The sequence below is a fragment of the Mixophyes fleayi genome, chromosome 8, assembly GCF_038048845.1.
Source record: "Mixophyes fleayi isolate aMixFle1 chromosome 8, aMixFle1.hap1, whole genome shotgun sequence".
NCBI classification, from domain to species: domain Eukaryota; kingdom Metazoa; phylum Chordata; class Amphibia; order Anura; family Limnodynastidae; genus Mixophyes; species Mixophyes fleayi.
In genome coordinates, this window is record NC_134409.1 from 79,730,538 (window position 1) to 79,758,337 (window position 27,800).

At 43.8% G+C, this 27,800-nt stretch overlaps 2 protein-coding genes across 2 annotated transcripts in view; one reads left to right on the forward strand and one right to left on the reverse strand.

Moving 5' to 3' along the window:
• Positions 1–1,051: 1,051 nt before the first annotated feature.
• On the reverse strand, positions 1,052–26,952 carry FHIT (fragile histidine triad diadenosine triphosphatase). Its single transcript, XM_075182793.1, has 2 exons — positions 26,866–26,952; positions 1,052–1,892 (listed from the first exon to the last, which is right to left on the reverse strand). Exon 2 carries the CDS (start codon positions 1,594–1,596, stop codon positions 1,150–1,152), a length of 447 nt encoding a protein of 148 aa, XP_075038894.1. The 5' UTR covers positions 1,597–1,892; positions 26,866–26,952; the 3' UTR covers positions 1,052–1,149.
• SLC25A17 (solute carrier family 25 member 17) overlaps positions 26,922–27,800 on the forward strand; it is a 197,688-nt gene continuing 196,809 nt past the window's right edge. Inside the window, exon 1 of the mRNA XM_075182792.1 lies at positions 26,922–27,130. Within this exon, the coding sequence (XP_075038893.1) occupies positions 27,056–27,130 (75 nt within the window). The 5' untranslated portion in view covers positions 26,922–27,055. The remainder of the gene's footprint in view (positions 27,131–27,800) is intronic.

Sequence of the window (27,800 nt, forward strand, 5' to 3'; positions counted from 1 at the left end):
ATTATAGCAGCCACTGAAGAAATTGCCCAGCTCCGACAAGCACTGAAGACTTCGGACTTCCAAGGTATAGAAGAGGAGGATCTTGAGTTTTTGAAGTAAATTTAAATGTATCCAAGCTCCTGCCACAGCATTGCATACCACTACACTAGCCAGTGTCCTCCATGGATTAAAGAGAAAGAAATGCTGGTGGGCAGTGGAGGATGTGAGGTAAAAGATGGTGCATAGGAGGGGTTGCATATGATGGAAAAGCTGGTAGGCAAGGGGGAATATCTGAAGAAAGAACATATATTAGAAAGAGACAGTAGAGCAACTCCATTAAAAAAGTAGAATTACAAAATAGCAATATACTTCATTGCTTTTTGTTTCTTGAAGAGTGGAGTGGTGTGGACTGTGTGGTGTTTACATGCTGTTTTGAATTTTAAACATTTAGTAATTTATGTTACTGAAAAACTACTTGATTCTAATGTCATCATGAAGTGATGTCAGACTGTAGGAGTTCATGAATTTGCAACCTGTCAGCAAGAAAATGTATTGTAGCTGGCAAAAAAGTCTTCTTTTCATAATTGCACTTACAGAGTTATATATATATATATATTTTATGGCAGCTAACATAATGGGAAGACATATGGCCTTTAAGAGTCAAAAAGATGACAGCTTTCTATCAAGAAGAAATAGCCATGCATATTTACTGAAATTGGAAGTGTTTTAAAATCCTTGCATGCAAAATGCAATCGCAAACATTATTAATTAACTTGTGAGTGCACCAACAAAATGTGTGTATTTTATGGGTACAGGCATTCAGTGAGGCAGTAATAACTGAGGCTTCTGCTCTTAAAGTAAAAATTTAAGCACACAGATGTGACTCTTTCCTCCCTTATCTTGCCTTGCTGTATCTTTCCCCCTCAATGCAGGCAAAGTTCATCACACATATACCAATTTTAATTAATGGTTTCAATCTGAATCTTTTGTGGAAATTGCAAAATAGCAAACCTCTTGCGAGTTGGCAAGTTTGAGATGGTGTAATTATAAAGTAGTTTAATAGTCATAAAGCTGTCTTCATATTGCTTTAATTTTAAACAAACCTGAAAACAGCAGCAGCAACAAACAAAAGTTAGATGTAGCGCTGACATAACTCTCCCATGACCAGGCTTAGAAATACTTCCGGAGTTCTGCAGCCTCTATTTCCATCTCTTCTTCAGATCTCCACTTCATTTGGGAGTCCTGCCCTTCTTTGTCATGGTATTGCAATAATTCATACACATTGTCATTCCTTTCAAAGTCTCCTGCTCTCCTCGGCAGAATATGCACATGAACATGATGGACAGTCTGCCCAGCTTCTGGGCCATCTTGGATTGAGATGGTTATTGAAGTACCACCAAAGTGAGTCTCCACCACATTGGAAACTCTCTGGACTGTATTAAAAAGGTCATTTATTTCTTCAGGGAATAAGTCCCTAAAACGTTTTGCAGGTCGCAGTGGACAAACTAGAACATGACCTGGTACCACTGGTTTCCTATTCACAATGGCAAAAGACAGCTCAGTCTTTAAGAAGGAGATAGTTGACTTAATAAGATGTTTACCAAACAACAGAGACATAGTGGAAGGTAGCAAATAAATGAATAGTTTTCTGTTCTAGATATTCACTAGACCTGGGGTGCTTACTCTATATCAGGATATTAAAGATACGTTTCTGCAGAAACCCAGCAACCATGCTGCCACTTGAGTAGTGCGAGTTATTTGCGAAACAACATTGGAATAAGTTATAAAGATGAAAAATGGTCTTATGTTTTATTTGTATGAGAAGAGGGTTCATATGATGCCAAGTGTCTTTCCCATGCTTAGCAATTCCAGTACATGACTTAATCGTAGTAATCTAGAAAAGTAGATTCAAGCTGCAAAACAAAACAAAAATAACAACTTACCGTATGTTTGTACTTCAAAACATAATGGAACAACAAACTCTATTATGTCAGTTAACATCAGTGCAACATTCAGTAACAACAACCTTTTAGGCAACCAAGTAATGTGCTGGTCAATCTTGTCCCCTGTACAATTAAGACAGGAGCTTTAATAACTCTAAAAGTGAGGATATTCAGTGACCCACCTTGATCTGAGAATGTTAATATATAATACATTGAAACAAAAGTTAGCAACGGCAGATCGACCATGTTTACATAACCTACAAGCAGTAAGTGTTACTAATTTTAAAAATACAAGTTGCACCAGTACAAAAATTCATCTTCACATTCATGAAAGACTGAAACTAGGATGTTGGAAATTGTATCTTGCTGTGTAGCGAATAGAAATGCTCACATATTTTTGAAGCAGCTCTTCAAAGTGGTTCTAAAAATGTTTGAATATTAACTATAAATCCTCAAACTTTATATAGATTAAAAATTTTGAGAAAGTTCAAACATATTCGAGCCAGTTCAAACATGTTTGAGATTAAATAGCTACATTGTTCAATATTTGTACATGCAAACAGTGAACTCAATTACTATACAATGTAGTTATTCAGGCATCATTTTAAAGTTTATTTTAACATCTTTGGACTGGCCTACTAGTGAAGGAAAGCAGGAAACAATATGCCTACCCAGAGCTATTGCTTACAGAGAGCACATGTCCCTCCTAAAGATTGTTAAAGCAGCAAAACAGGAGGATGAGGTAGATGTCATTATCCACCTGGGAACAGATGGCATGGGCAGGCATTATAAAAGGGAAGTGCAGAAGTAATTCAGGGAGTTAGGGACTTCCCTTGTTCATGCAAAGTGTCTTTTCAGGAGCCTTGTCAGCATATAGGAATGTAGAATGCTCCAGAGCATTTAATGTGTGGCCGAGTAATTGGTGTAAGAAGAGGGATTTGTGTTGGTAAAACATAGTTGCATCCCTCCCAATTGTCCTAATTTAGGCAGGGCAGTCCTGATCTGAGTGCTCTGTCCCACTCACTTACAGCCTTCACTCATGGTGGGAAAGTTGAGCGGTATGCGTCAATGGTGATATGTACGCCCCGGGGGAGTGTGACCACACTTCTGTCATGGCATGGCTATGCCCCTCGTCACAATTAGAGTTTCTCCAAACTTGAGAGATATGTTGTTGTAATACTTGGTCGGATATGGGTCTATAAAAATATAAATTGCATGCACCCATCTTGGAGGCAGATCGTGACAGTTCTACTCCGTCTGCTTTGCAGCATCTCTCTATAGGATACTGCTTGCCTTCTGCAGCTAGTTTGTTTAGAACTGTGTTAGTCTTGCCATGGCTGTGTTCCTGGATGCAGTAACTCCATGTCACCAGAGGTGCTGCTCTTCCATCATGGACATTTTCACTCACTAGTAGGAGTTAATCTCTGCTCCTCGTTAATGGTACACCTGTGTCTCTCATTATTTATGTCTGTTCCTTCCCATATACCGTGCTGGTCATTGTTGTTGCTAAATGTTGCTGTGCTGTTCCTTGTTGTGCTCCTTGAGCACCTGTTCTCAGGGATTTCTACAAACTACCTTCTCCCCTCCATCAGCCGTGTTCCTGTTATCTGCCTTCTGCATCTCCAAGCAATCCCTGTGCTATATCTACACTATCCGGTTTGTACCTTACTGCATTTTCTGGAAACATATCTGCATTAAATATTGTGTATATCACCATATTCCGGGCTCTTAAGCTGTGATTTTCTGCATTGAAAAGTGACAGTATGACCAGCCCAAAAAACAGCTTTTGAGCAGTGTGAAAGATTCTGCCTCAGATTTTTATTTCTGGGACTTTTTTTTATACACTTTCTTCTGCAAAATGTATGCCTTACAAAACACTGAAGACACTGAAAACACTCAGCTACAGACTCTACAAGAAGATATAATTTTATTACAATCTCAGCTGGCTCAGTTGTCTGCCTTACTTATGGACCCACTAAGGAGACTTTCAGATTTTGTTTCACACAATTCAAATACTGCTGATTTGCCTCAATCAACTTTCTCTGCAGCTGAGTCTGTGCAAACCGCACCTCATAATAGTGCTATTACTAATTTTTGGTTCACCAAGAACTGCGGAGTAACAAACTCCAGGTTCACAGGTGGTTCACGACCCCAGACTGAAGAGGAGCAGCGTCACAGAAAACCTTATGTCTCTACTGTGCCAGTAATGCTCACTTCTTACAAGACTGTCCTCTCCGCAGACCACGACAGCCTACAGAACAGTCTTCTGGTTTTTTTCCCCTCCAATTCTAGATTTGTTTGCGCTTTAATACCCATTGCCACATTACAGCCTGTTCTGCTACCTGAGATGAGGCCCAATCTGCCAGCCTGTCTCAAGGGCCTCGAGGGGGCAGGGGGCAACTGCCCCCAGGGCCGGTCCCATAGTGTACTACCTTGGGCTGAGTCACTGGGCCACCTGCCTCTTTTTCCCCTTTAAAATAGGCTGCTGAGTCGAGTCTTTCCCCACCGGGCAGAAATCTGCCAGCCCTCCCATGCTCGAGGCGCCATTTCCAGCCGCCAGTTCCGATCGAATAGAGTTCTAATGGATGACCTCACTAATATGGCAATTAATGGAGAGATAATTGAGGGTGTGACTAGATCACTATTAAATATCTTTTGGTAAAAATTTATTTAAAGCGAATAGCGCAGGACACTTATTTATGTAATTGCATTTGCACTTATTCTTGTTTAGTGTAAGATAGGAAGTCGTTATCTCTGAGACCAGGGTAAAAAAAATTGTTTTTTCTGTCTAATCTTGCTATAGGAAATGCCTATTTCTGATGTATATATCTGATACAATAAGTCTTTGTTTTGAAAGCCTTTTGCATATCTTAGTGAGAGGAAATGCATTCATGTCTAAGGTATATGTTTGAAGTCTGATAGCAGAAAGTGCTAACGAAGTTTTGTGATGAAGTGTCATGCCTGCTCTGTCGTTACTGTGTGGCCTTTGCCAGAGTGAATTTCATAGATAAGTGTAAATTTTGTTAGCCTTGAAATGCATGTAAATTTCTGTTGGTGTGAATAGAGTATATCCTGTTTCTAAAAATAGACTATTTCTGAACTGTGTAAAAGATGAGCTCTGTGAGCATGTAAGGGTTCTTCTGAATTGACATCTGACCTGATCACACTGGTACCTTCAACCAGTGTGTGTGAACAAATAAACCATCTTGCTTCAAAGACCTGCTTGGAATCATCTTCAATATTGCAGTTTTCCTGTGATCTAAAGATTAGACCCCAAAATCTAATCCGTTCTCCGGCTGTCTCTGCTGTTTGGACCCAAGCTATTCCAGTACCAACGCTCTGCCTGCTACCGAGCAGCCCTGGTTAGTGTGATATTATTATTATTATTATTATTAATTTTTATTTATAGGGTGCCACAAAGTATCCGTAGCGCCGTACAAGGACAAACAATGGCACAGTACAAGGTGAAACAGCACAGTACAAGTAACAGTAAGCACTATAACTCTGGGGGCTCAGGCACAGCATGAAAGAGAGGGAGGGAGGGGAAAAGTGAGTACAGGCAGGTAACTATGGCCCAAAAGGGTGGGCACGGATGACAGGTTGAGAGTCACTGAGGGGAGCGGAGAGAAGCGAGAGGAGACAGAGGGCAGAGGGACTGAGAGGAGGTGAGCTGAGTAGCTGGAGAGCGCAGTTAAAAGTGATGGAAACATAAGGTAGGAGACCCCTGCTCAAAGGAGCGAACAATCTAAAGGGAGGGGAAGACAGACAGACACATGGATGAGACAGAGAGACGGGAGGAAGGGGGAGAAGGGAAGAAAGGATGAGAAAGAGAGGTAGCCGACCGGTGGGAGTTTAGGCATGAGACTGGAAGGCTTTAAGGAAAAGGTGGGTTTTTAGTGTTCATTTGAAAGAGGACTGATTAGGGGAAGTTCTGATGGAGCAGGGGAGCTTGTTCCAATGGAGGGGAGCGGCGCGGGAGAAGTCTTGGATACGTGCGTGAGAGGAGGTAATCAGAGGGGAAGAGAGGCGATGATCGTTGGACGATCGCAGTGAGCGGGAGGGAGTGTGAATAGAGATAAGGTTAGAGATGTAGGGAGCAGTGGAGTTGGCGAGGGCCTTGTAAGTCAGAGTGAGGAGCTTGAAAAGGATTCTGTAGGGGAAGGGGAGCCAGTGAAGGGCTTGGTAGAGTGGGGATACAGAGGTGGAACTGCGAGAGAGGAAAATAAGCCTAGCAGCGGCGTTAAGTACAGATCTAAGGGGAGCGAGATGAGAGAGGGGGAGGCCGATAAGGAGAAGGTTGCAGTAGTCCAAGCGGGAGATAATCAGAGAGTGGACGAGAGATTTGGTGGCATCCTGGGAGAGGAAGGGCCGAATGCGGGCTCCATTCACAGCAACCCGGATCCATAGTAAGAGGTCTGGAGTTACCAGCCAGGTACACCAGCAACGAGATACGCTAGCAGCGTCAGTGACCCAGAAAAAACCCGGTACTGGATGCCGGTAAGGAGTCCATTGGTGGCAGCCTTTGTAAGGCCCTCCTACTGCGGCAAGAGGGCGCTTTTTGGATAACGAAAGGGAACGGTGGCAAAGTAAGCCCAGCCGGTTCCCAGCAACAACAGACAGGGTGGCATAGGCGGTCCATCCTGTCACAGAGGGATTTTTTTTTTTTTTTTAAATCTGCCTGATGTGAACTGAAGCGAGTCTGCTGCAGTTACAAGAAGGACATCCTGAATTCCTTGCAGGGGGATTCTCTCATCAATTGGCTAGGAAGCTCACTCACAAAAAAAACTAATCTCTACTTGACACATAGAAATGGTGACAGAGTATAAGAGGTAATTGTGGATGAGAACTTGGGTTTCAGTGACCATCGATCAGCGTGCTTTAGTATTAACACAGCGGAAGACTCATACCACAGAAAAAAAACGAATGTCTATCTAAGATAGAGGTAAGGTACATGCATGTACCAGATTGTACCAAGTTACAAGACAACCAGATGAAATCAGATGTACTATGAACATCTGCAAGGTCAAACCCTGTATGGGGGAAGTCGCAGGACAGGGTGTGTAAATATAATCTGAACAGCAACAGGAAAGGTATATAAGAATATGAAAATGCATTATGTGTTATTCAGATGTGTGTTAGGGGCATATTTAATAAAGCACGATAGTGCTTTTAACGGGTCATTAAGGTCCCACAGTGTCCTCCGCAAATTTATTAAGGGGGCATCGCAGCAGATATCATGGATATCTGCTGCTTTGCATTCCTCTTCGTTTTTGGGAGCAGTCACCATTCAACAGAATGGTGACTGCTCCTGGCCGCAATCTAACAAGTCCAAAAAAAACCTGAAGCTGGCGTACATCATCCGAATTGAGGAAATCTAATGCTGTCAGCTCTGCTCCGGAGAGCAGAGCTGGACAGCGCATGTGTGGAGGGATCACATGATCTCTCCCTGTCACTCAGCGCTCTCTCTCTGCAACGACAGAGAGGGGATCTGTGTGCGCATGTCCAGTTCTTGGAACTGGACATGCGCAATTGAAGAGTGAAGAGAAAACCCGAAGACAGCGCTTCCGAAGAGGGGGGTAAGTATGATTTTTTTTTATCACTGAAACAGCAGTTTTTCGGAACTGCTGTTTCTGTGCAGGGCTGTACATAAATGTGAGAAGTAGTTCAATCCTTATCATTGCGATAAGGATTGAAAACTACTTTTCACTTTATGTGAATATTGATAAATGTGCCCCTAAGAGTGCTGTATGCTTGAATAAAGAAGCTCACATTTAAATCATTGGCTTATGACTTTGAATTCAAACTGCTTTGTAAAAACTTAGCTATAAGAAAGGGTTGTAAAAGCAAAAATATATTGTTCTAAGGAAATGTAACCAGAATGAAGGAAAAGTAGAATATCTGGTTATGTAGGAGGAGGCTTCTAAATAAATTTGATGTGGAAAGGCTAAGTTAGTAAGTAAAGGGTACAAAACCTCTTTTGGATATAAATGAAGAGAGCAAAACAATAGGCAATATAGTAAGACTAAAGAGAGAGAAATACTCTTCTGGCAGTAACAGGGATATAGCAAATTATCTAAATAAGAATTTCTATTCAATATTTCTCTTATATTCAGTTAAAGAGTACAAGAGCTATTGTATTTTAATTGTAAAACTACATTTCAAATACAGATTTACTGTAAATAAAATGTACAGCTGTTCACAATAGATTTTTGCCATTGGTCTTCATAATAATCTTCACTCCTAACCCATGTGGACATTTGTATAAAGTCAAAAAGTCTATATAGGTTTTCTGCCTATCAGTTGGTTATTGTAACAGTGGCAAAAATATTCTATACAATATGTATTACATACTGTTTCTACAGCCAACAGTGGAAGCAGCAAATTAGATGAACATACACACCTATAAATAAAATGTTCCATTTAAAAAGAAACCTAATTATAAAAAATGAAAAATCTATATTGTCATCCACTGAGAAAAGGAAAACGAGTAATTCATTATCAAAAATGAATAAGCTTCACAACATACATATATATATATATATATATATATATATATATATATATATATATATATATATATATACACATACATACATACACACACATATATATACATATGTGTATGTATTCGTATATATATTGTAACAAAAGGAGGCATTTAGCTGGCAATATGCAGAGAAAGCAGGGAAGTAGAGTAAAACATTGGCACAGTTATGTACCTAGCTGGAGATTCAACCAGGTAAAAACATATGTGTAGTTTAAAATTGGTTTACTTACATGATTTAAAAGCTGCTTCCTCTCAGCAAACAGACAGGGTGGGTCTGATAGTCTAAACAGAGCCAGGGATGGGCGTTTCCTTTTAAAGAGAAGGTGGGTGTGTCACCTGTCCATCAAGCTAGGCCTGTGGGAGGAGTGTCAGGTATAAAACCCTGCTTGTTTCATTGTTCAGGGAGATCAACGCTGGGCTAGCTGGCTGATCTGGACAGAGAGCTGAACTATGTATAGTAAGCGTTGAGGGTCTCCATAATTACTGTGCAAGTATACGGTGTCAAAACATTATTACCATCCTGACAATAAAGAACCATAAAAAGGAAGAAGTTGTACGCGTGTACTTCTGCAGTAGCGGGCTCTTGCCACAAGTGGTGTCAGGAGTGGGATGCTCCGGGAAGCAAGTTTACGCTACCCAACCTGCGCAGACGTCAACATGGAAGTGTCACTCACCGGACTGTGAGTGCCATTTCTGTGTTCAGAAACCGTGGCCGTCCGCCATCCTGAGGGTCTGCGCATGTGCAGCCCTTATGAAACCTTCAGTTCCTGTTGCTTTTAATTGATTGGATGATCAGGCAACCCTCCCTATTTAAACCACCTGTGATAATTACCTAGTTGCCTGATCTTGGAGTCTCATTCCCCATGAGCCTCTGAAGGTGTTCCTGTGTTTCCTCGTGTATTCAGCTCCAGCTGATTCCTGTCTACTACGATTGTGGTTTCCAGACCACTTCAACTCTGCTGTGTTCATCGTGTCTGCTCTCCGCTGCCTCCATTACTCCTGCCAGTTTCCAGACCGTCTCAACTCTCCTGTGTTCATCGTGTCAGCTCTCCACTGATTCCTATCGCTACTACTGCCGGATTCCAGACCGCCTCTACTCTCCCGTGTTCAGCGTGCCTTCCCTCCGCTGCCTCCGCTTATACTGCCGGATACCAGACAGCCTCAACTCTCCCGTGTTCATCATGTTTCCAGTTTTACTTACTACTGCTTCCTGAGTATTGCTCCGTTGATTACCGGTTACCTTCCGTGCGCTGCACCAACCTGATTACTGCTTCCAGCCTCCAGTGGTCTCTCCTCCTGCCGGCGTTCAGCCGTTCAGGTATCCCTGCACATCTCCTTGACAGCCTGCTCTCCTGAACCGCGGTATGCATACTTTCCATTGACTTTGCTATTGTATTGCATATCCGTCTGGACTGTGTTGTGTTCATCTCCGGAGTCTTCCATCTACTGAGACTATTGTTACTATTGACTTTGTTCCCTATTACCTGGATCTCTATAGTGACTTTGTATACTTCAAGCAGCGCTTGTCAGTTATTATCGTATTGTGGTTATCATCGTGGGATCAAGTTCCGTGTGCCCCGTTAATCCTCAGTATTCCATTCATCTCCTCGTGTCCCTCCTCACATATATATAGCCGTGGTACAACTTGCTGAACGCAGACCACTGACTTCCCCGTTACCTACTTGCACCTGGAATCCATTCCTTCACTATAGACAGTGGTACAACTTGCTATACGCAGACCACTGACTTTCACTACCTCCTCTCTACTCCTGGACATTCCTCACTATAGCAGTGGTACAACTTGCTGTACGCAGACCACTGACTCTCCTCACGTTTACTTGTCCATCTGGTTCCTCGTGTACATACATCTAAGTCATTACCAGTTGATGCTAGTCATAGACTTTCCTTGAGCATTCCCTCACCATCTGCTGATTCTCCTGTTCTGTTGTCACCCTGCTACCAGAGGACCATAGTACCAGCTATATTACTCTGGTAAGAACATCATCTGGTGATATCCTGGGCAAAGACTCCTAGTGCCCGTGACAGTAAGATCAGGCCATGACAGACCCAGGAGCGGAACCTACAGCTAAAGAGATTCTGCAGTATCTGGTTACCTGTATTGAACAACAGGATGTTCGCCAACAACAACTGCTGCAATATTGCCAGGCATTAGCCTCCCAAAGAACGTCTGCGCAAAATATCACAGCTACTGTTGATGCTCCTGTGCCTTCCTCCGTTTTCCCAGTGCCATCCTAGGTGTCTACTGCTTCCACGCTACACCTGCCTACTCCTTCAAAATATGATGGAGACCCCAAAACATGCAGGGGTTTTCTAAATCAATGCTCAGTTCATTTTGAGCTTCAACCTCACAATTTCTCTACTCATCGTTCCAGAGTGGCCTATCTCATTTCCTTGTTTTCCGGACAAGCTCTCGCATGGGCTTCCCCTCTGTGGGAAAGAAATGATCCATTATTACAAGATAGTGCCAAATTTATTTCCACGTTTCGAAGTGTATTTGAACCTGGTCGTGTTATTTCCGCTGCATCCTCCGTCTACGTCAGGGTTCTCGTACTGTAGCCCAGTACGTCATTCAATTTCGGATATTAGCCTCTGAACTTCAGTGGAACACTGAAGCTTTAATTGCCGCCTTCTGGCAGGGGCTTTCTGATAAAACTAAAGATGCACTGACTACTCAAGAATTACCTACTTCTCTAGATTTGATTTCTCTTTGCCATCGTGTAGACATGAGATTTCGTGAAAGAGAGTCTGAAAAAACAACTTCATTTAAAGCACCTCTTCGCTCAAGTCCTCAAGTTCGCCAAGTTTCATCTCCGGTGATACCTATGGAGATAGGTCGCTCCAAATTAACTTCAGAGGAGAGGGACCGAAGAGTAAAAAATAGACTTTGTATCTATTGTGCTGATTCTACTCATATGCTCAATTCATGCCCTAAAAAAATCGGGAAATGCCAGGCCCTAACCAGTTCTGGAGAGGTGAAGTTAGGGTCCCTGGAGTCCTCTCCATGTTCTACGAAATTAAAAGTTTGTGCTTTTGATGTTACGGTTTCCTTTGCTACCAAATCTTTCATGTCACAAGCACTTATTGACTCTGGAGCTGCAGGAAACTTTATTTCTAAATCCCTCGTGAATCAATGGTCCCTACCAGTGATTACTTTGAAAATACCTATTACTGTGACTGCTATCGATGGATCACGCATTATTAATGGTCTCATCACCCAGAGTACGTCTCCAGTAACCCTTCAAATTGGTGTATTACACCAGGAAGAAATTTCATTTTTAATTCTTCCTGTTACTACCAGTCCGATTGTATTAGGCCTTCCATGGCTTCAACGTCATTCTCCCCAGATTGACTGGCACACTCCTCAAGTTACGTCTTGGGGGCCTGAATGTCATCATTGTTGCCTCTCTCAAGTCGTTCCTCTCAAGATACAGCAATCCTCCATTTCACCTTGTTCACCGGGACTTCCTCCTCAGTATGCTTCTTTTGCCGATGTATTTGATAAAATTCAGTCTGAACGTCTTCCTCCTCATCGTTCGTGGGACTGTCCGATTGATCTTCAACTTGGCAAGACTCCTCCCAGGGGTCGTGTGTATCCACTTTCATTACCTGAAACTCAAGCTACATCTGAGTACATCAAAGAGAATCTCCAGCGAGGATTTATTCGACCTTCTACCTCTCCCGCTGGAGCAGGGTTTTTCTTCGTAAAAAAGAAGGATGGGTCATTACGTCCTTGCATAGATTTCCGTGGACTTAATGCCATGACTATCAAAAATCGGTATCCCATTCCATTAATTACTGAGTTATTTGATCGTATCAAGGGAGCCCGGATCTTTACCAAGTTGGATCTTCGTGGTGCCTATAATTTAATTCGAATCAGGTCCGGTGACAAATGGAAGACAGCTTTCAACACCAGAGACGGGCATTATGAATATTTAGTAATGCCCTTCGGGTTATGTAACGCCCCCGCTGTTTTCCAGGGTTTCATTAATGAGATCTTCCGGGACTTGTTGTCACGGGCACTAGGAGTCTTTACCCAGGGATCACCAGGTGATGGACTTACCAGAGCAGTATAGATGGTAATATGGTACTCTGGTAGCGGGGTGATCACGGAACAGGAGACAGCAGATGGTAGAGAATGCTCGTGGAAAGTCTATGACTAGCAGCACTGGTAATATATAGGTAGTAGTACACGAGGAACTGAATGGACAAAGGAAACGTGAGGGTAGTCAGTGGTCTGCGGTAGCAAGTTGTACCACTGCTATAGTGAGGAGGAATGTCCAGAAGCAACGAGGAGGTGATGGAAGTCAGTAGTCTGCGTTTAGCAAGTTGTACCGCTGTCTAGGTGAGGGAACGGAATCCAGGTGAAGGTATCCGGGAAGTCAGTGGTCTGCGTTAGCAAGTTGTACCACTGCTATATGGAAGGATACTGAAACAGGAATCAGTGGTCTGCCTCTAGCAAGTTGTACCACTGAAATATATATGTGAGGAGGAGCACGGGGAGATAAATGTAATGCAGAGTATACACGGCACACTGAACTTGATCCCACGATGATATGCACAAAGTAGTAATAACAGAGCAGCACTGCACAAATATACAAAGTCTCAGGAACTATCCAGACTAAAAGGTAACACAGTCAAATGATGGCAATAGTCTCAATGGATAGGCAACTTCAGAGAAGAACAACTCAGTCCAGCAAGGTATGCAGTACACGAGCACAGTCAATGATAAGTATGCATACCGTGGTTCAGAAGAGCAGGCTGTCAGAAGGGAGTGCAGAGATACCTGAGCGGCAGGAGGCCGGCAGGATGCGAAGTCCCAGGGAAATGGAAGCGGAATCCAAGTAGGTGCAGCGCACAGGTAGGTAGACCAGCAACGATGGAACAATACTCAGGAAGCCGTAGTATATAGGACTGGTCACCGGAAGATCACTGAAGAGTAGAAGCGGTATCCAAGCAGAGGACAGCAGCGGAGCGTTGATCCAATGCAGACAGGCGAGTTGACACAGGCAGGAACACTGTAGAAGCACGGAGAGCGGATCAGCTGGCTGCAGACACGAGTAGAACTGAAGGGTAGCGGCAAGCAGGACACTGCAGGTACACGGAGGTAGCGGATAGGAATCAGCAGGTGCAGTCACGAGGAAACACGGGAGAGTTGAGATGAGCTGGAACTGTTGAGCACGGAGGCATCGGATAGGAATCAGCAGGTGCAGTCTCGATGAAACACAGGAGAGTTGAAGTGAGCTGATAACTGTAGTGCACGGAGGCAGCGGATAGGAATCAGCTAATACAGTCACGATGAAACACAGGAGAGTTGAAGTGAGTTGATAACTGTAGTGCACGGAGGCAGCGGATAGGAACCAGCTAATACAGTCACGATGAAACACAGGAGAGTTGAAGTGAGTTGATAACTGTAGTGCACGAAGGCAGCGGATAGGAATCAGCTAATACAGTCACGATGAAACACAGGAGAGTTTGAAGTGAGCTGATAACTAGTGCACGAAGGCAGCGGATAGGAATCAGCTAATACAGTCACGATGAAACACAGGAGAGTTGAAGTAGTCTGGAAACCACAGGAGAGTTGAAGTGGTCTGGAAACCACAGGAGAGTTGAAGTAGTCTGGAAACCACAGGAGAGTTGAAGTGGTCTGGAAACCACAGGAGAGTTGAAGTGGTCTGGAAACCACAGGAATCAGCTGAGCTGAATACGTGAGGAAACACAGGAACACCTTCAGAGGCTCATGGGGAATGAGACTCCAAGATCAGGCAACGAGGTATAGACAACAGGTGCTTTAAATAGGGAGTGTTGCCTGATCAGCCAATTAACTAAAATGAACAGGTACTGAAGGTTTGAAAGGGCTGCACATGCGCAGACCCTCAGGATGGTGGACGGCCACGGTTCCTAAACACATGGGAAGAAGCACTCACAGTCTGGTGAGTGACACTTGTTATAGGTTTGTGTCGTCGTCTATCTGGACGACATATTAATCTTTTCTCAGGACCTGCCTTCTCATCATCAACATGTGGCAGAGGTCCTTTCCATACTCCGGAAAAATTAATTATTCTGCAAGTTAGAAAAATGTTCATTCGAGTTGCCCAGATTCCATTTCTGGAATATATTGTCTCCGGAGTTGGTCTTCAGATGGATCCAGAAAAGGTGAATGCTGTATTACATTGGCCTCAGCCAACTACTCTTCGTGCAATTCAGCGTTTTTTAGGTTTTGCCAATTACTATAGACACTTCATTCAAGATTTTTCCTCGATTGAATCTCCTATTGTGGCCCTAACTCGTAAAGGGGCCAATACTAAACAATGGTCCCCTGAGGCCCTTCAATCCTTCCAGTTTCTCAAAGAGTCCTTCTCCTCTGCTCCTGTTCTTCGACAGCCTGATGTGACGCTTCCCTTCTTCCTAGAGGTAGATGCCTCTAATGTTGGTTTAGGAGCCATTCTCTCCCAAAGATCGGAGCAACAAAAATTCCATCCTTGTGCCTTTTACTCTCGGGGTCTTCTGCCTGCGGAGAAGAATTATACCATCGGGGACAAGGAGTTGCTGGCTATAAAAGTAGCATTAGAGGAATGGAGATATTTGTTGGAAGGAGCTCGTCATCCTGTGACAATTTTTACTGATCATAAAAATTTGTCATATTTACAGTCTGCTCAATGTTTGAATCCTCGTCAAGCAAGATGGTCTCTTTTCTTTTCTCGTTTTGAACTAATCATAACCTTCAAACCAGCTGCAAAAAATAAAAAAGCAGACGCCCTATCTCGAGCTTTTGTGACGTCCTCAGACGTTGAAGATGGTCCTAACCACTCTATATTAGACCCCAAATGTGTTTCTCTGGCTGCTTCTTCCACTAAGGTGCTACCATTTGGGAGAACCCTCGTGCCTCCTGCTCTTAGGAAGAAAATCCTTTTGTGGTTTCACTCTTCTCGTTTTTCTGGACATGCTGGTGAACGCAAGACTTTTGAAATTCTTTCTCGAAGTTACTGGTGGCCTTCTATGAGGAGAGGTGTCAAAGATTTTGTGGCTGCTTGTGAATTGTGTTCCCAGTTTAAGACTCCCCGCAGAACTCCAGCGGGTTTGCTTCAACCACTACCCATTCCTTCCAAGCCGTGGACCCATATTAGTATGGACTTTGTTACTGATCTTCCTCCTAGTAAAAAGTGCATTACTATTTGGGTAGTGGTGGATAGATTTTCGAAGATGGCACATTTCGTTCCTTTGACCGGTTTACCTTCTTCATCTACTCTGGCTGATTATTTCATCAAAGAAATCTTCCGTATTCATGGATGTCCTTCCGAGATTGTTTCAGATAGAGGAGTGCAATTCGTTTCCAGATTCTGGCGGGCCCTCTGTAAGACCTTGGGTATCCGATTATCACTCTCATCCCCCTACCATCCTCAATCAAACGGACAAACCGAAAGGGTCAATCAAGATCTTGAGACTTTTATAAGGATGTTCTCTTCAGCCAACCAAGACAACTAGGTAGGTTTGCTTCCATGGGCTGAATTCGCTCATAACAGCATGTATCATGAATCATCTTCTAAAACTCCATTCTTTGTGGTTTACGGTCACCATCCGTCTTTTCCGGAATTTCCTGCTCTCCCTCCCACCCAAGTTCCTGCTGTAGAGACTGTTTGTCAGACCTTCAAAAATATTTGGTCTCAGGTCAAAACCTGTTTAAAGAAGACATCTGCCAGATATAAGTCTTTTGCAGATAAAATGAGACGGGCTATTCCACCACTTAAAATCAGAGATCGTGTATGGTTATCAACCAAAAATATTCGTTTGAAGGTCCCATCTATGAAGTTCGCTCCTCGTTTTATTGGTCCATATAGGATCATTCAAGTGATAAATCCAGTTTGTTTCAAACTTCTACTACCTAAGAACCTTCGTATTTCCAATGCCTTCCATGTGTCTTTGCTCAAACCTCTTATCATCAACCGTTTCTCGGTCCCTCCTTCAGCACCTCGGCCAGTTCAAGTTCATCAAGAGGAGGACTTTGAGATTACTCACATATTGGATGCAAAAATTTCGCGAGGAGTTCTTCGTTTCCTTGTTCATTGGAAGGGCTTTGGTCCTGAAGAGCGTTCATGGATTAAAGCAGAAGATCTCAACGCTCCAGCTCTTCTTAAGAAGTTTTATTCCAAGTTTCCGGACAAACCCGGTTCCAGGTGTTCTCTGCCCACCTTTAAAAGGGGGGGGTACTGTCACTCACCGGACTGTGAGTGCCATTTCTCCTGTGTTCAGGAACCGTGGCCATCCGCCATCCTGAGGGTCTGCGCATGTGCAGCCCTTATGAAACCTTCAGTTCCTGTTGCTTTTAATTGATTGGATGATCAGGCAACCCTCCCTATTAAAACCACCTGTGATCATTACCTAGTTGCCTGATCTTGGAGTCTCATTCCCCATGAGCCTCTGAAGGTGTTCCTGTGTTTCCTCGTGTATTCAGCTCCAGCTGATTCCTGTCTACTACGATTGTGGTTTCTAGACCACTTCAACTCTCCTGTGTTCATCTTGTCTGCACTCAGCTGATTCCTATCTGCTATTGCTTCCGGATTCCAGTCCGCCTTAACTCTCCTGTGTTCAGCGTGTCTGCTCTCCGCTGCCTCCGTTACTCCTGCCGGTTTCCAGACCGTCTCAACTCTCCTGTGTTCAACGTGTCAGCTCTCCACTGATTCCTATCGCTAGTACTGCCAGATTCCAGACCGCCTCTACTCTCCCGTGTTCAGCGTGCCTTCCCTCCGCTGCCTCCGCTTCTACTGCCGGATACCAGACAGCCTCAACTCTCCCGTGTTCATCATGTTTCCAGTTTTACTTACTACTGCTTCCTGAGTATTGCTCCGCTGATTACCGGTTACCTTCCGTGCGCTGCACCAACCTGATTACTGCTTCCAGCCTCCAGTGGTCTCTCCACCTGCCGGCGTTCAGCTGTTCAGGTACCCCTGCACGTCTCCTTGACAGCCTGCTCTCCTGAACCGCGGTATGCATACTTTCCATTGACTTTGCTATTGTATTGCATATCCGTCTGGACTGTGTTGTGTTCATCTCCGGAGTCTTCCATCTACTGAGACTATTGTTACTATTGACTTTGTTCCCTATTACCTGGATCTCTATAGTGACTTTGTATACTTCAAGTAGCGCTTGTCAGTTATTATTGTATTGTGGTTATCATCGTGGGATCAAGTTCCGTGTGCCCCGTGTATCCTCAGTATTCTATTCATCTCCTCGTGTCCCTCCTCACATATATATAGCCGTGGTACAACTTGCTGAACGCAGACCACTGACTCCTGTTTCCCATTGGCACCAGTTTCAAGTATCCTCTCACATAAGCAGTGGTACAACTTGCTGTACGCAGACCACTGACTTCCCCGTTACCTACTTGCACCTGGAATCCATTCCTTGAGCATTCCCTCACCATCTGCTGATTCTCCTGTTCTGTTGTCACCCTGCTACCAGAGGACCATAGTACCAGCTATATTACTCTGGTAAGAACATCATCTGGTGATATCCTGGGCAAAGACTCCTAGTGCCCGTGACAAGAGGAAGTACTGAGAATCCTCGTGAATATGGCCGCTAAGCAGCAACAGCAGCAAGCTCAGATGCTACAAGTCGCAGAGGCACAGGTGGAAAACACAAGGCTCTTAAGAGAAGAATTAAGCCAGGTGAGGCATGACAGAAATGAACCACCTGGTCCTGTTCTCCAGAAAATGTCACCAGCTGATGACGTAGAAGGGCCAGGCCGAGCCCAGCGCTATCACCAATGGCGCTATGATAAAGAAAAACCGTTTAAAGCTCAAGTGGCTGAGCTTTCTAAAATTTTAAAGAAATGGCTGCAGCCTGAGGAGAATTCGCCTTCTCGGATTACTGAAGTTCTGGCGATAGATCACTGCATCCGGGGTCTGAACCGCGATTTGCAAAGGTGGGTTCTGCAATCAGACCCACAAACTTATGAAGAGCTTGCCACCGTGGTAGAAAGGTTTTGTGCGCTACAGCAAATGACTAAAGAACCTGCATTTGTGCCAAAGCCGCTGCCACGCCAAAAGCCAGGTTTGACAATCCTTGCCACAGGGCCCAATGGCAAAATTGCTACGGACAGAGGGCCAGGTGCAAAGCTGTCTAATCTGAAGTGTTTTGAATGTGGTGAGCCAGGCCACTTTAAGGCAGAGTGTCCTAAACTACAGGAACCCATGGACTGTTCTGTAGCACATATTGGACCTGCATTTCCAAGCTGTTTTACCATCAGTCCCACATCAGGAAGTCCTTGTTTGTTCCGGGTGACTGTGCTAATCAACCAAAACCTTGTTCTGGCCTTGGTTGACTCGGGGAGTGAACTCTCATTGGTTTCCAGCTCTGCCTTATCCGAAACCATAACTTCTCGGTTGCCCAAAGTGAAAGTTCTTTGCGTACATGGCACGACAGAGGAGTATGAAAGAACAATACTACCAGTCACACTGAATGACAAAACTGTTATGGTGGTAACTGCCATAGCACCTAAACTCCCATATCCACTCATTTTGGGGCGAGACTTCCCACTGTTTAATGATGTCCTCGGTGAGCGGATCCGGCCGTACATGCCGGCAACTGATGCAACGGTCGGAAGCCTGGTCTTAAAGGAACCGCCTAAGAATCCACAACATCTGGACATCGATCTTTGGGGACCGCCAAACTGGAATGCCATCCTGGGAGTCACAGCAGGAGTTCCACAAAAGCATCCAACTGTGGGGAAACATTGACAGTCCAAACTAGCATTAGTCGGTGATGTCGCAGATGAGCCCACCCCGCCTGTCAGTGAGGATACCAATTTTGTTTCCTCTGCAGGACTTTGCTCGAGACCAACTTAATGATGCCACTTTGGAACATGCCTTTAAAAGTGTGACTGAGGTAAATGGGGTAGCGAAAGCTCCCCAGCCTGCAGAAGGTATACCATATTTTATTGTTAAAAATTATTTCCTGTATAGAGTTGCTAATGTACAGGGGGAAAAAGTAGAACAATTAATGGTTCCTCAGGTCCATGCAACCCTAGTGTTAAAAGCAGCACATACACATGTCTGCGGTGGACACCTAGGGGAGGATAAAACACGGGAATGAGTTCTGCTTAGGTTTTACTGGCCCGGTGTACACATGGCAGTGAAAAAGTATTGCCGGTCCTGTCCCATTTGTCAGAGAACCTGTCCCAAACCCATGTACAGGGCAGCTCTCATTCCAATACCAATAGTACAAGTTCCCTTTGAACGGATAGCTATGGACCTTGTGGGGCCACTGGAAAAATCCGCACGTGGGCACCAATATATACTAGTGGTGCTTGACTATGCAACCAGGTATCCAGAGGCAATTTCCTACGAAACATAAAGTCCAGCACCGTAGCTAAAGAACTTGTATTGATGTTTACACGCCTGGGAATACCCAAAGAAATTCTCACAGACCAGGGTACTCCATTCATGTCTAAACTGATGAAGGACATGTGCCAGTTGCTAGGGGTTACGGCGCTTCACACCTCTGTATACCATCCACAAACAGACGGCTTGGTGGAACGCTTTAACCGCACATTAAAGCACATGCTCAGGAAAGCAGTGGCTCAAGAGAAAAAAGATCGGGACACTCTTATTCCCTATTTGATGTTTGCCATCCGTGAGGTACCTCAAGCTTCAACAGGGTTTAGTCCCTTTGAGTCATTGTTTGGGAGACAGCCCAGGGGTATCTTGGATATGTTAAAAGAAGGGTGGGAGCAGCAAGGTCCCAGGGAGCCAAATCTGGTACAATTTGTGTCCCAAATGTATGAGAGGCTAGGAAAGATAGGGCCCATTGTGCAGCAACATGTAAAAGAGGCTCAGGAACGACAGAAGAAAAGTTATGACAAAAGTGCTGTTGTTTGATCTTTCAAGCCTGGGGACAAGGTCCTACTACTGGTTCCTACCCAGGAAAGCAAACTTTTCGCCCATTGGCAGGGTCCATTTGAAGTTCCAGAGGCTGTCGGTCCTGTCAATTACAGAGTCCACCAGTTAGGTAGGAGAAGGGAGGAGCAAATATATCATGTGAACCTCCTTAAACCCTGACATGATGAGGAAACCTCTCCTCAGGTAGTGAGTACTGCCATTGAAAAGTCTGAAGTGCCCTTAGAGCCATCCTTGTCCATTCAGCAGAGACAACAGACTGAAGAAATGATTCGCCGGAACAGGGATGTCTTCTCTTCCATTCCTGGGCACACTACCTTAATCGAACATGACATTGTCACTGCGCCAGGAGTCATTGTCAAGCAGAAGCCATATCGTATTCCAGAAGCAAGACGGGTGGACGTGAGAAAGGAGGTCGAGAAGATGCTCCAGTTAGATGTAATTGAAGAGTCCACTAGTGAATGGAATAGTCCCATTGTGCTTGTCCCGAAACCCAATGGGACAATTAGGTTCTGCAATGACTTTAGGCGCCTAAACAGTATGTCGCAGTTTGATGCCTATCCAATGCCACGTGTGGATGAACTAGTGGAAAATCTTGCTGGTAGCAATTATTTAACAACCCTTGATCTAACAAAGGGTTATTGGCAAGTTCCCCTGACTTCCACGGCCAAGCCAAAGACTGCATTTTCCACCCCTGATGGTCTCTATCAATATAAAGTCCTACCCTTTGGGTTGCATGGGGCACCTGCCACCTTCCAAAGGGCTATAAATAAATTGCTACGACCTCACACAGCTTATGCAGCTGCTTACTTGGACGATATAGTGATTTATACCCCAGACTGGGGATCACATTTAGCCAAAGTTGAGGTGGTCTTAGCTTCATTACGGTCCGCAGGGTAAACAGCTAACCCAGAGAAATGTGCTATAGCCATGAGAGAAGCCAAATATTTGGGGTACATTGTTGGTCGAGGGCATGTAAAACCCCAGCTAGACAAAGTGGAGGTAGTCAAAAATTGTACAAGACCAGAGAAAAAGTCACAGTTAAGAACCTTTTTAGGCTTAGTAGGTTATTACATGCGGTTTGTAAGCCACTTCGCCACTAGAGCTGTTCCACTTACGGACATGTTAAAAAAAAGTTGTCCAGATAGATTAACCTGGTCTGACTCTGCAGAAACCGCCTGGTCTGATCTTCGGTTAGCTCTTTGTTCCTCTCCAGTTCTACAAGCACCAGATTTTACCCGGAGGTTCTTCCTCCAAACTGATGCTTCTGGTGTTGGCTTAGGTGTAGTCTTGTCACAGGAGTAGAAAATCCTGTCCTGTACCTAAGTCGTAAGTTGCTTCCAAGGGAACAAAAATATGCCACTGTGGAGAAAGAATGTCTCGCAATAAAATGGGCTACAGAAGCTCTGCGCTATTACCTCCTAGGCAGAGAGTTCACCTTAATAACAGATCATGCACCATTGAGATGGATGCAGAACAACCGGAGGTAAATGCCAAGGTAACCCGCTGGTTCTTGGCACTACAACCTTTCAAGTTCTCAGTAGAACATAGGCCTGGGATTCTACACAAAAATTCAGATGCGTTGTCACGAAAATATGCGCTCCTCGTGAAGTCCGCGTCCCCCTACTTGGAGACGCTAGGGGGAGGAATATGTAACAAAAGGAGGCATTTAGCTGGCAATATGCAGAGAAAGCATGAAAGTAGAGTAAAGCATTGGCACAGTTATGTACCTAGGTGGAGATTAAACCAGGTAAAAACATATGTGTAGTTTAAAATTGGTTTACTTACATGATTTAAAAGCCGCTTCCTCTCAGCAACAGACATGGTGGGTCTGATAGTCTAAACAGAGCCAGGGATGGGCGTTTCCTTTTAAAGAGAAGGTGGGTGTGTCACCTGTCCATCAAGCTAGGCCTGTGGGAGGAGTGTCAGGTATAAAACCCTGCTTGTTTCATTGTTCAGGGAGATCAACGCTGGGCTAGCTGGCTGATCTGGACAGAGAGCTGGACTATGTAAAGTAAGCGCTGAGGGTCTCCATAATTACTGTGCAAGTATACTGTGTCAAAACATTATTACCATCCTGACAATAAAGAACCATAAAAAGGAAGAAGTTGTACGCGTGTGCTTCTGTAGTAGCGGGCTCTTGCCACAGTATATATATATATATATATATATATATATATATACACACACACATTTATAATCTGCTTCTCCTGAGCTGTTCCCACTTATGGAACTCCCTGCCACACCTGACCAGACTCTCTCAGGCGGTCTCTATAAACACATCTCTTCACTATAGTCTACCCCCACCCTCTATATGTGCTGCCTGCCACATCCACTTTTCTGCTATTAGTTCCTACTTTCTCACTCCCTCTTGACCGGGGTCGACAGCCTTTTCTCATTCATATCATGCCACACAGTAATGTGATAGTTACAGTTATTCCAAAGAGAAGTACCCCCAATTGGTATTATGCCGCACAGAAGTGCTCCCAATTCACAATATGCCTCACAGTAGTACTCCCTATTCGTACTATGCCTCACAGTAGTGCTCCCTATTCATATTATGCCTCACAGTAGTGCTCCCTATTCGTACTATGCCTCACAGTAGTGCTCCCTATTCGTACTATGCCTCACAGTAGTGCTCCCTATTCATATTATGCCTCACAGTAGTGCTCCCTATTCGTACTATGCCTCACAGTAGTGCTCCCTATTCGTACTATGCCTCACAGTAGTGCTCCCTATTCGTACTATGCCTCATAGTAGTGCTCCATATTCGTACTATGCCTCATAGTAGTGCTCCCTATTCGTACTATGCCTCATAGTAGTGCTCCCTATTCGTACTATGCCTCACAGTAGTGCTCCCTATTTGTACTATGCCTCACAGTAGTGCTCCCTATTCGTACTATGCCTCACAGTAGTGCTCCCTATTTGTACTATGCCTCACAGTAGTGCTCCCTATTCGTACTATGCCTCACAGTAGTGCTCCCTATTCGTACTATGCCGCACAGTAGTGCTCCCTATTCGTACTATGCCGCACAGTAGTGCTCATTATTCGTACTTTGCCGCACAGTAGTGCTCATTATTCGTACTATGCCGCACAGTAGTGCTCATTATTCGTACTATGCCGCACAGTAGTGCTCATTATTCCTATTATGTTGCATAGTAATGTCCCCAATCAGGGGCAGGCTTTCCCTCCGGGCCAGAGAGAAATAATCTATTTAGGGCCGGTGGACTGAGCGGTGGCTGGCCCCTCCTCCAGGACCAGCCACCTTTAATATTGGCTGCGGATCCTCCTGATACATCTGTCCCCCGTCTATCTGTGAGATCCTAGCTGTCACATGTGACGTGCACCACATGACAGGTGCTGTCCCATGTGAGAAGTGCACCGCGCGTGGAGGGAATAAGGTAAGTTTTGGGGAAAGATCAATATTGTGAGTGTGCTGATAGCTATAGTGTGAGTGTGCTGATGGCTATAGTGTGTGTGCGTGAGAGTGGGAGTCAGTGTGTTAATATAGTGTGGGAGGTAGGCTATTTAAGTGCAGGTGGGGGCTAATTATTTGTGGGGTGATGGTGGGGCTATTTAAGTTAGTAGTGGGGCCTATTAATTTACGTTTAGGTGATGGGACCTTTAGTTTAATGCTGTGGTGGTTTGGTGATGTTAATTGAATATGGGTCTGATTTTGAGGAGGAGAGCTATTTATTAAATGAGAATATGAATTATTTAATGCCGGGCATGGTTGTGTAAAATGGTTATATTTGTTAAACGTAAATGCAATTTAATTTATTGCTGGGGCTGTTTGGAGGTAGGGAAATAGGTTTATATATTAAATGTGAATATTATTATTTTAATGTTGGGGCTTTAGGGAGGCCTAATTATAAAACATGGATGCTATTGATTTAACACTGGGGCTGGTTGGAGTTTTCTAACTATTATGTACCCATTTTTCTCCAAATAGGGCATCCAATATTCCAGGATCCAGACAACCAGCAAATATGCTAAAGTAACCAGCAGCCACAAGTGGTGAATGAAAACAGGTAGGAGAGATCAGGACTGTCTGCCAACTGTCCGAAATCTGATGGGACGGTCCTGAATTTGGGTGATTGTTTCACTTAGGACAGTTGGTAGGCAAGTCCCACTTCACTGTGTACTGCTCGTTAAGGCAGAACTGTGTGCACCTAACAGTAGTGCACACAGTATTGCCTGTGTACTTGTCTAAAATGATAACCATGTTACATCATAGGGGTTACACCAGAGCCTTAATCCAGCTCTGGGCCAGGACAATGCAAAAACAAAACCCTTTTGCTGGCAAAACATCGGTTTTTTTTAAAGCAAACAGGCTTTTTACATTTTGATAAATCCCATTATAATTAGCCAGGTATGTAAAAAAATAAAGAAATACAAAATAAAGTTACATATATATTTTATGCATTATTTATTTTATTATTTATAGTAATAAAGTCAATAATAATAATAATAATCAAAAACCACCCTTTATGAATGGACCGCTACTTATGGGCCAGTGCTGTGTGCTCGCCCCCCCCTGGGCTATAGTCTGCCAGCCCTCCCCTGCACCCAATTCAAATTGAAGCTCCAGATCAAACTGATCTGCATGTTGGGAGTTGCTGACTGCTCCAGACAGTAAACTCTCACTAGCAGGGCCCTCTCTATCCCATGTCTCGTGTGTGTACCTCCAAAATGTACTCAAAACGTATTTATTTTTAAGGTGTGTTTATGTGAATTTTGTTTACATTGTACTTATGGAATTTGTACTTGCATATATGTTACTTATAATCATACTTGTATAATGTGTTATGTTTAATTTGCTTTTGTGCGACATGCATGTTGACTGTCTAGCTCTGCGGAATTTGTAGCTCCTGTGGGGGCATATTTAAGAAAGCATGATAGTGCTCTTACCGGGAAATTAAGGTCCCTGGGTGTCATCCGCATATTTGTGAAAGGTGCATTGCAGCAGATATCATGGATATTTGCTGCTTTGCACTCCTCTTTTGTTTTTGGGAGCAGTCACCATTCAACAGTATGGTGACTGCTCCCAGCCGCAATATAACAAGTTCCGAAAAAACATTTTTTTCGGAAACTTGTCTTGATAATGTACGCCAAATGAAAGATTTCAGTACTGTCAGCTCTGCTCCGAAGAGCAGAGCTGGACAGCGCATGTGTGGAGGGATCACATGATCCCTCCCTGTCACTCACCGCTCACTCTCTGCAACTATAGTTGCAGAGATAGAGCGAGATGTTTGTGCGCATGTCCAGTTCTTCGAACTGCACATGCGCAATTGCTGAAAGAAGAGGAGTGAAGAGGACAAGGAGGTGAGCCAGGGACATCGCGCTCCGAAGAGGGGGGTAAGTATGATTTTTTTTATCACAGAAACAGCAGTTTATCGGAACTGCTGTTTCTGTGCAGGGTTGTACATAAATGTGAGAAATAGTTCAATCTTTATGATTGTGATAAGGATTGAAAACTATTTCACTTTATGTGAATATTGATAAATGTGCCTCTATATATGATGATGATTAAACAGCAAATCATTCTGTTAGCCTAAGGGGCACATTTATCAATATTCACATAAAGTGAAAAGTAGTTTTCAATCCTTATCGCAATGATAAGGATTGAACTACTTCTCACATTTATGTACAGCCCTGCACAGAAACAGCAGTTCCGAAAAACTGCTGTTTCTGTGATAAAAAAAAATCATACTTACCCCCCTCTTCGGAAGCGCTGTCTTCGGGTCTTCTCTTCACTCTTCAATTGCGCATGTCCAGTTCCAAGAACTGGACATGCGCACACAGATCCCCTCTCAGTCTCTGCAACGATAGATCCCTCCACACATGCGCTGTCCAGCTCTGCTCTCCGGAGCAGAGCTGACAGCATTAGAATTCCTCAATTCGGATGATGTACGCCAGCTTCCGGGACTTGTTAGATTGCGGCCAGGAGCAGTCACCATTCTATTGAATGGTGACTGCTCCCAAAAACAAAGAGGAATGCAAAGCAGCAGATATCCATGATATCTGCTGCGATGCCCCCTTAGTAAATTTGCGGAGGACACTGTGGGACCTTAATGACCCGTAAAAAGCACTATCGTGCTTTATTAAATATGCCCTTAGTGTTGAAAGTAAAACTTATTTGGTGGTGGTTTAGTGTTTAACATTATTTGTGATAAAATCATACAAGATTGGCTACCTGCGCAATGACAGCAGAATTGTCCTGTGTTATATGATAGTTTATCACTTGTAATGCCTGTACAGAAAAGCAGTTTGAACGGTAAGATGGATAGGTGAATTTTAAGGAAGTATGCGGATCAATCTCATCAAAAATAAGACTCATGCTCCAACAAACCTATTTCCTGCACTTATAGTGAAACCAGGGTTTATCGAATCTTTTTTCCACCGTTTAATAAACTAAAAATATACATATGTAAAAGGGTCATAAATTTATATTTAAAAAATGGTCCATAATGATAATCTCACCAGTTCCTTTGAAGGACACCGATAACGCCACAACAGGAAGTAATCATACTAAAGTTCTGAAAGGAGGCTCGGAACGCAGCACCAGGGTTTGCTGGAACGCGGTAGTGATGATCTGGGACGTTCGCACCGTGACTTATTGATTTATAGAGCAGTGATCATAATTCTGGATTCGGTTAAGGAGATTTCGAAAATGGGTAGTTTGGAGTCTGCAATAAGTTCCGTTCTGTCATATGAGAATTTAGTTCATGCTGTGTCTGGAGCGGTGGTGAGTAGTTGAAATGACTCAGTAGTCTGACCGACTTGATTTCCTCTGTTTACGTAAAATAACAATATATTATACTTTAACGACCATTTAAAGTATTTAAATACAATTCATTGCATTTTAAACATGTCAGTTTAAAATGCAATGAATTGTATTTAAATACTCAGCTGTAAAATACACTGACTTACAAAACAGCTATGATAAAGGAACTTATTACAGAACAAGATAAAGTGACACTATACATTGGCTCCGGTTTTTAAACAGTGACATTACCAGAGACAAAACGTTAAAGAGCACATTATACAAATATATATATATATATATATATATATATATATATATATATTAGAGATGAGCGCACTCGGATTTCGTGAATCCGAGCCTACCCGAACGTTTCCGATCCGAGTCGGATCCGAGACAGATCGGGGTATTGGCGCCAAATGAAAACTTGAAACCGAGGCTCGGAGTCATAATCCCGCTGTCTGATCTCGCGATACTCGGAACCTATAAATTCCCCGCTAGTCGCCGCCATCTTCACTCGGGCATTGATCAGGGTAGAGGGAGGGTGTGTTAGGTGGACCTCTGTCCTGGTAGATCTCGTGCTGTGCTGTTTAGTTCTGTGCTGTGCTGTGCTGTGTCCTGTTCAGTCCAGTGGTCCTGTGTCCTGTGCTCT

Coding starts and splice junctions, on each gene's coding strand:
- FHIT (XM_075182793.1), bottom strand. CDS start 1,596: ATGTCTCTGTTGTTTGGTAAACATCTTATTAAGTCAACTATCTCCTTC.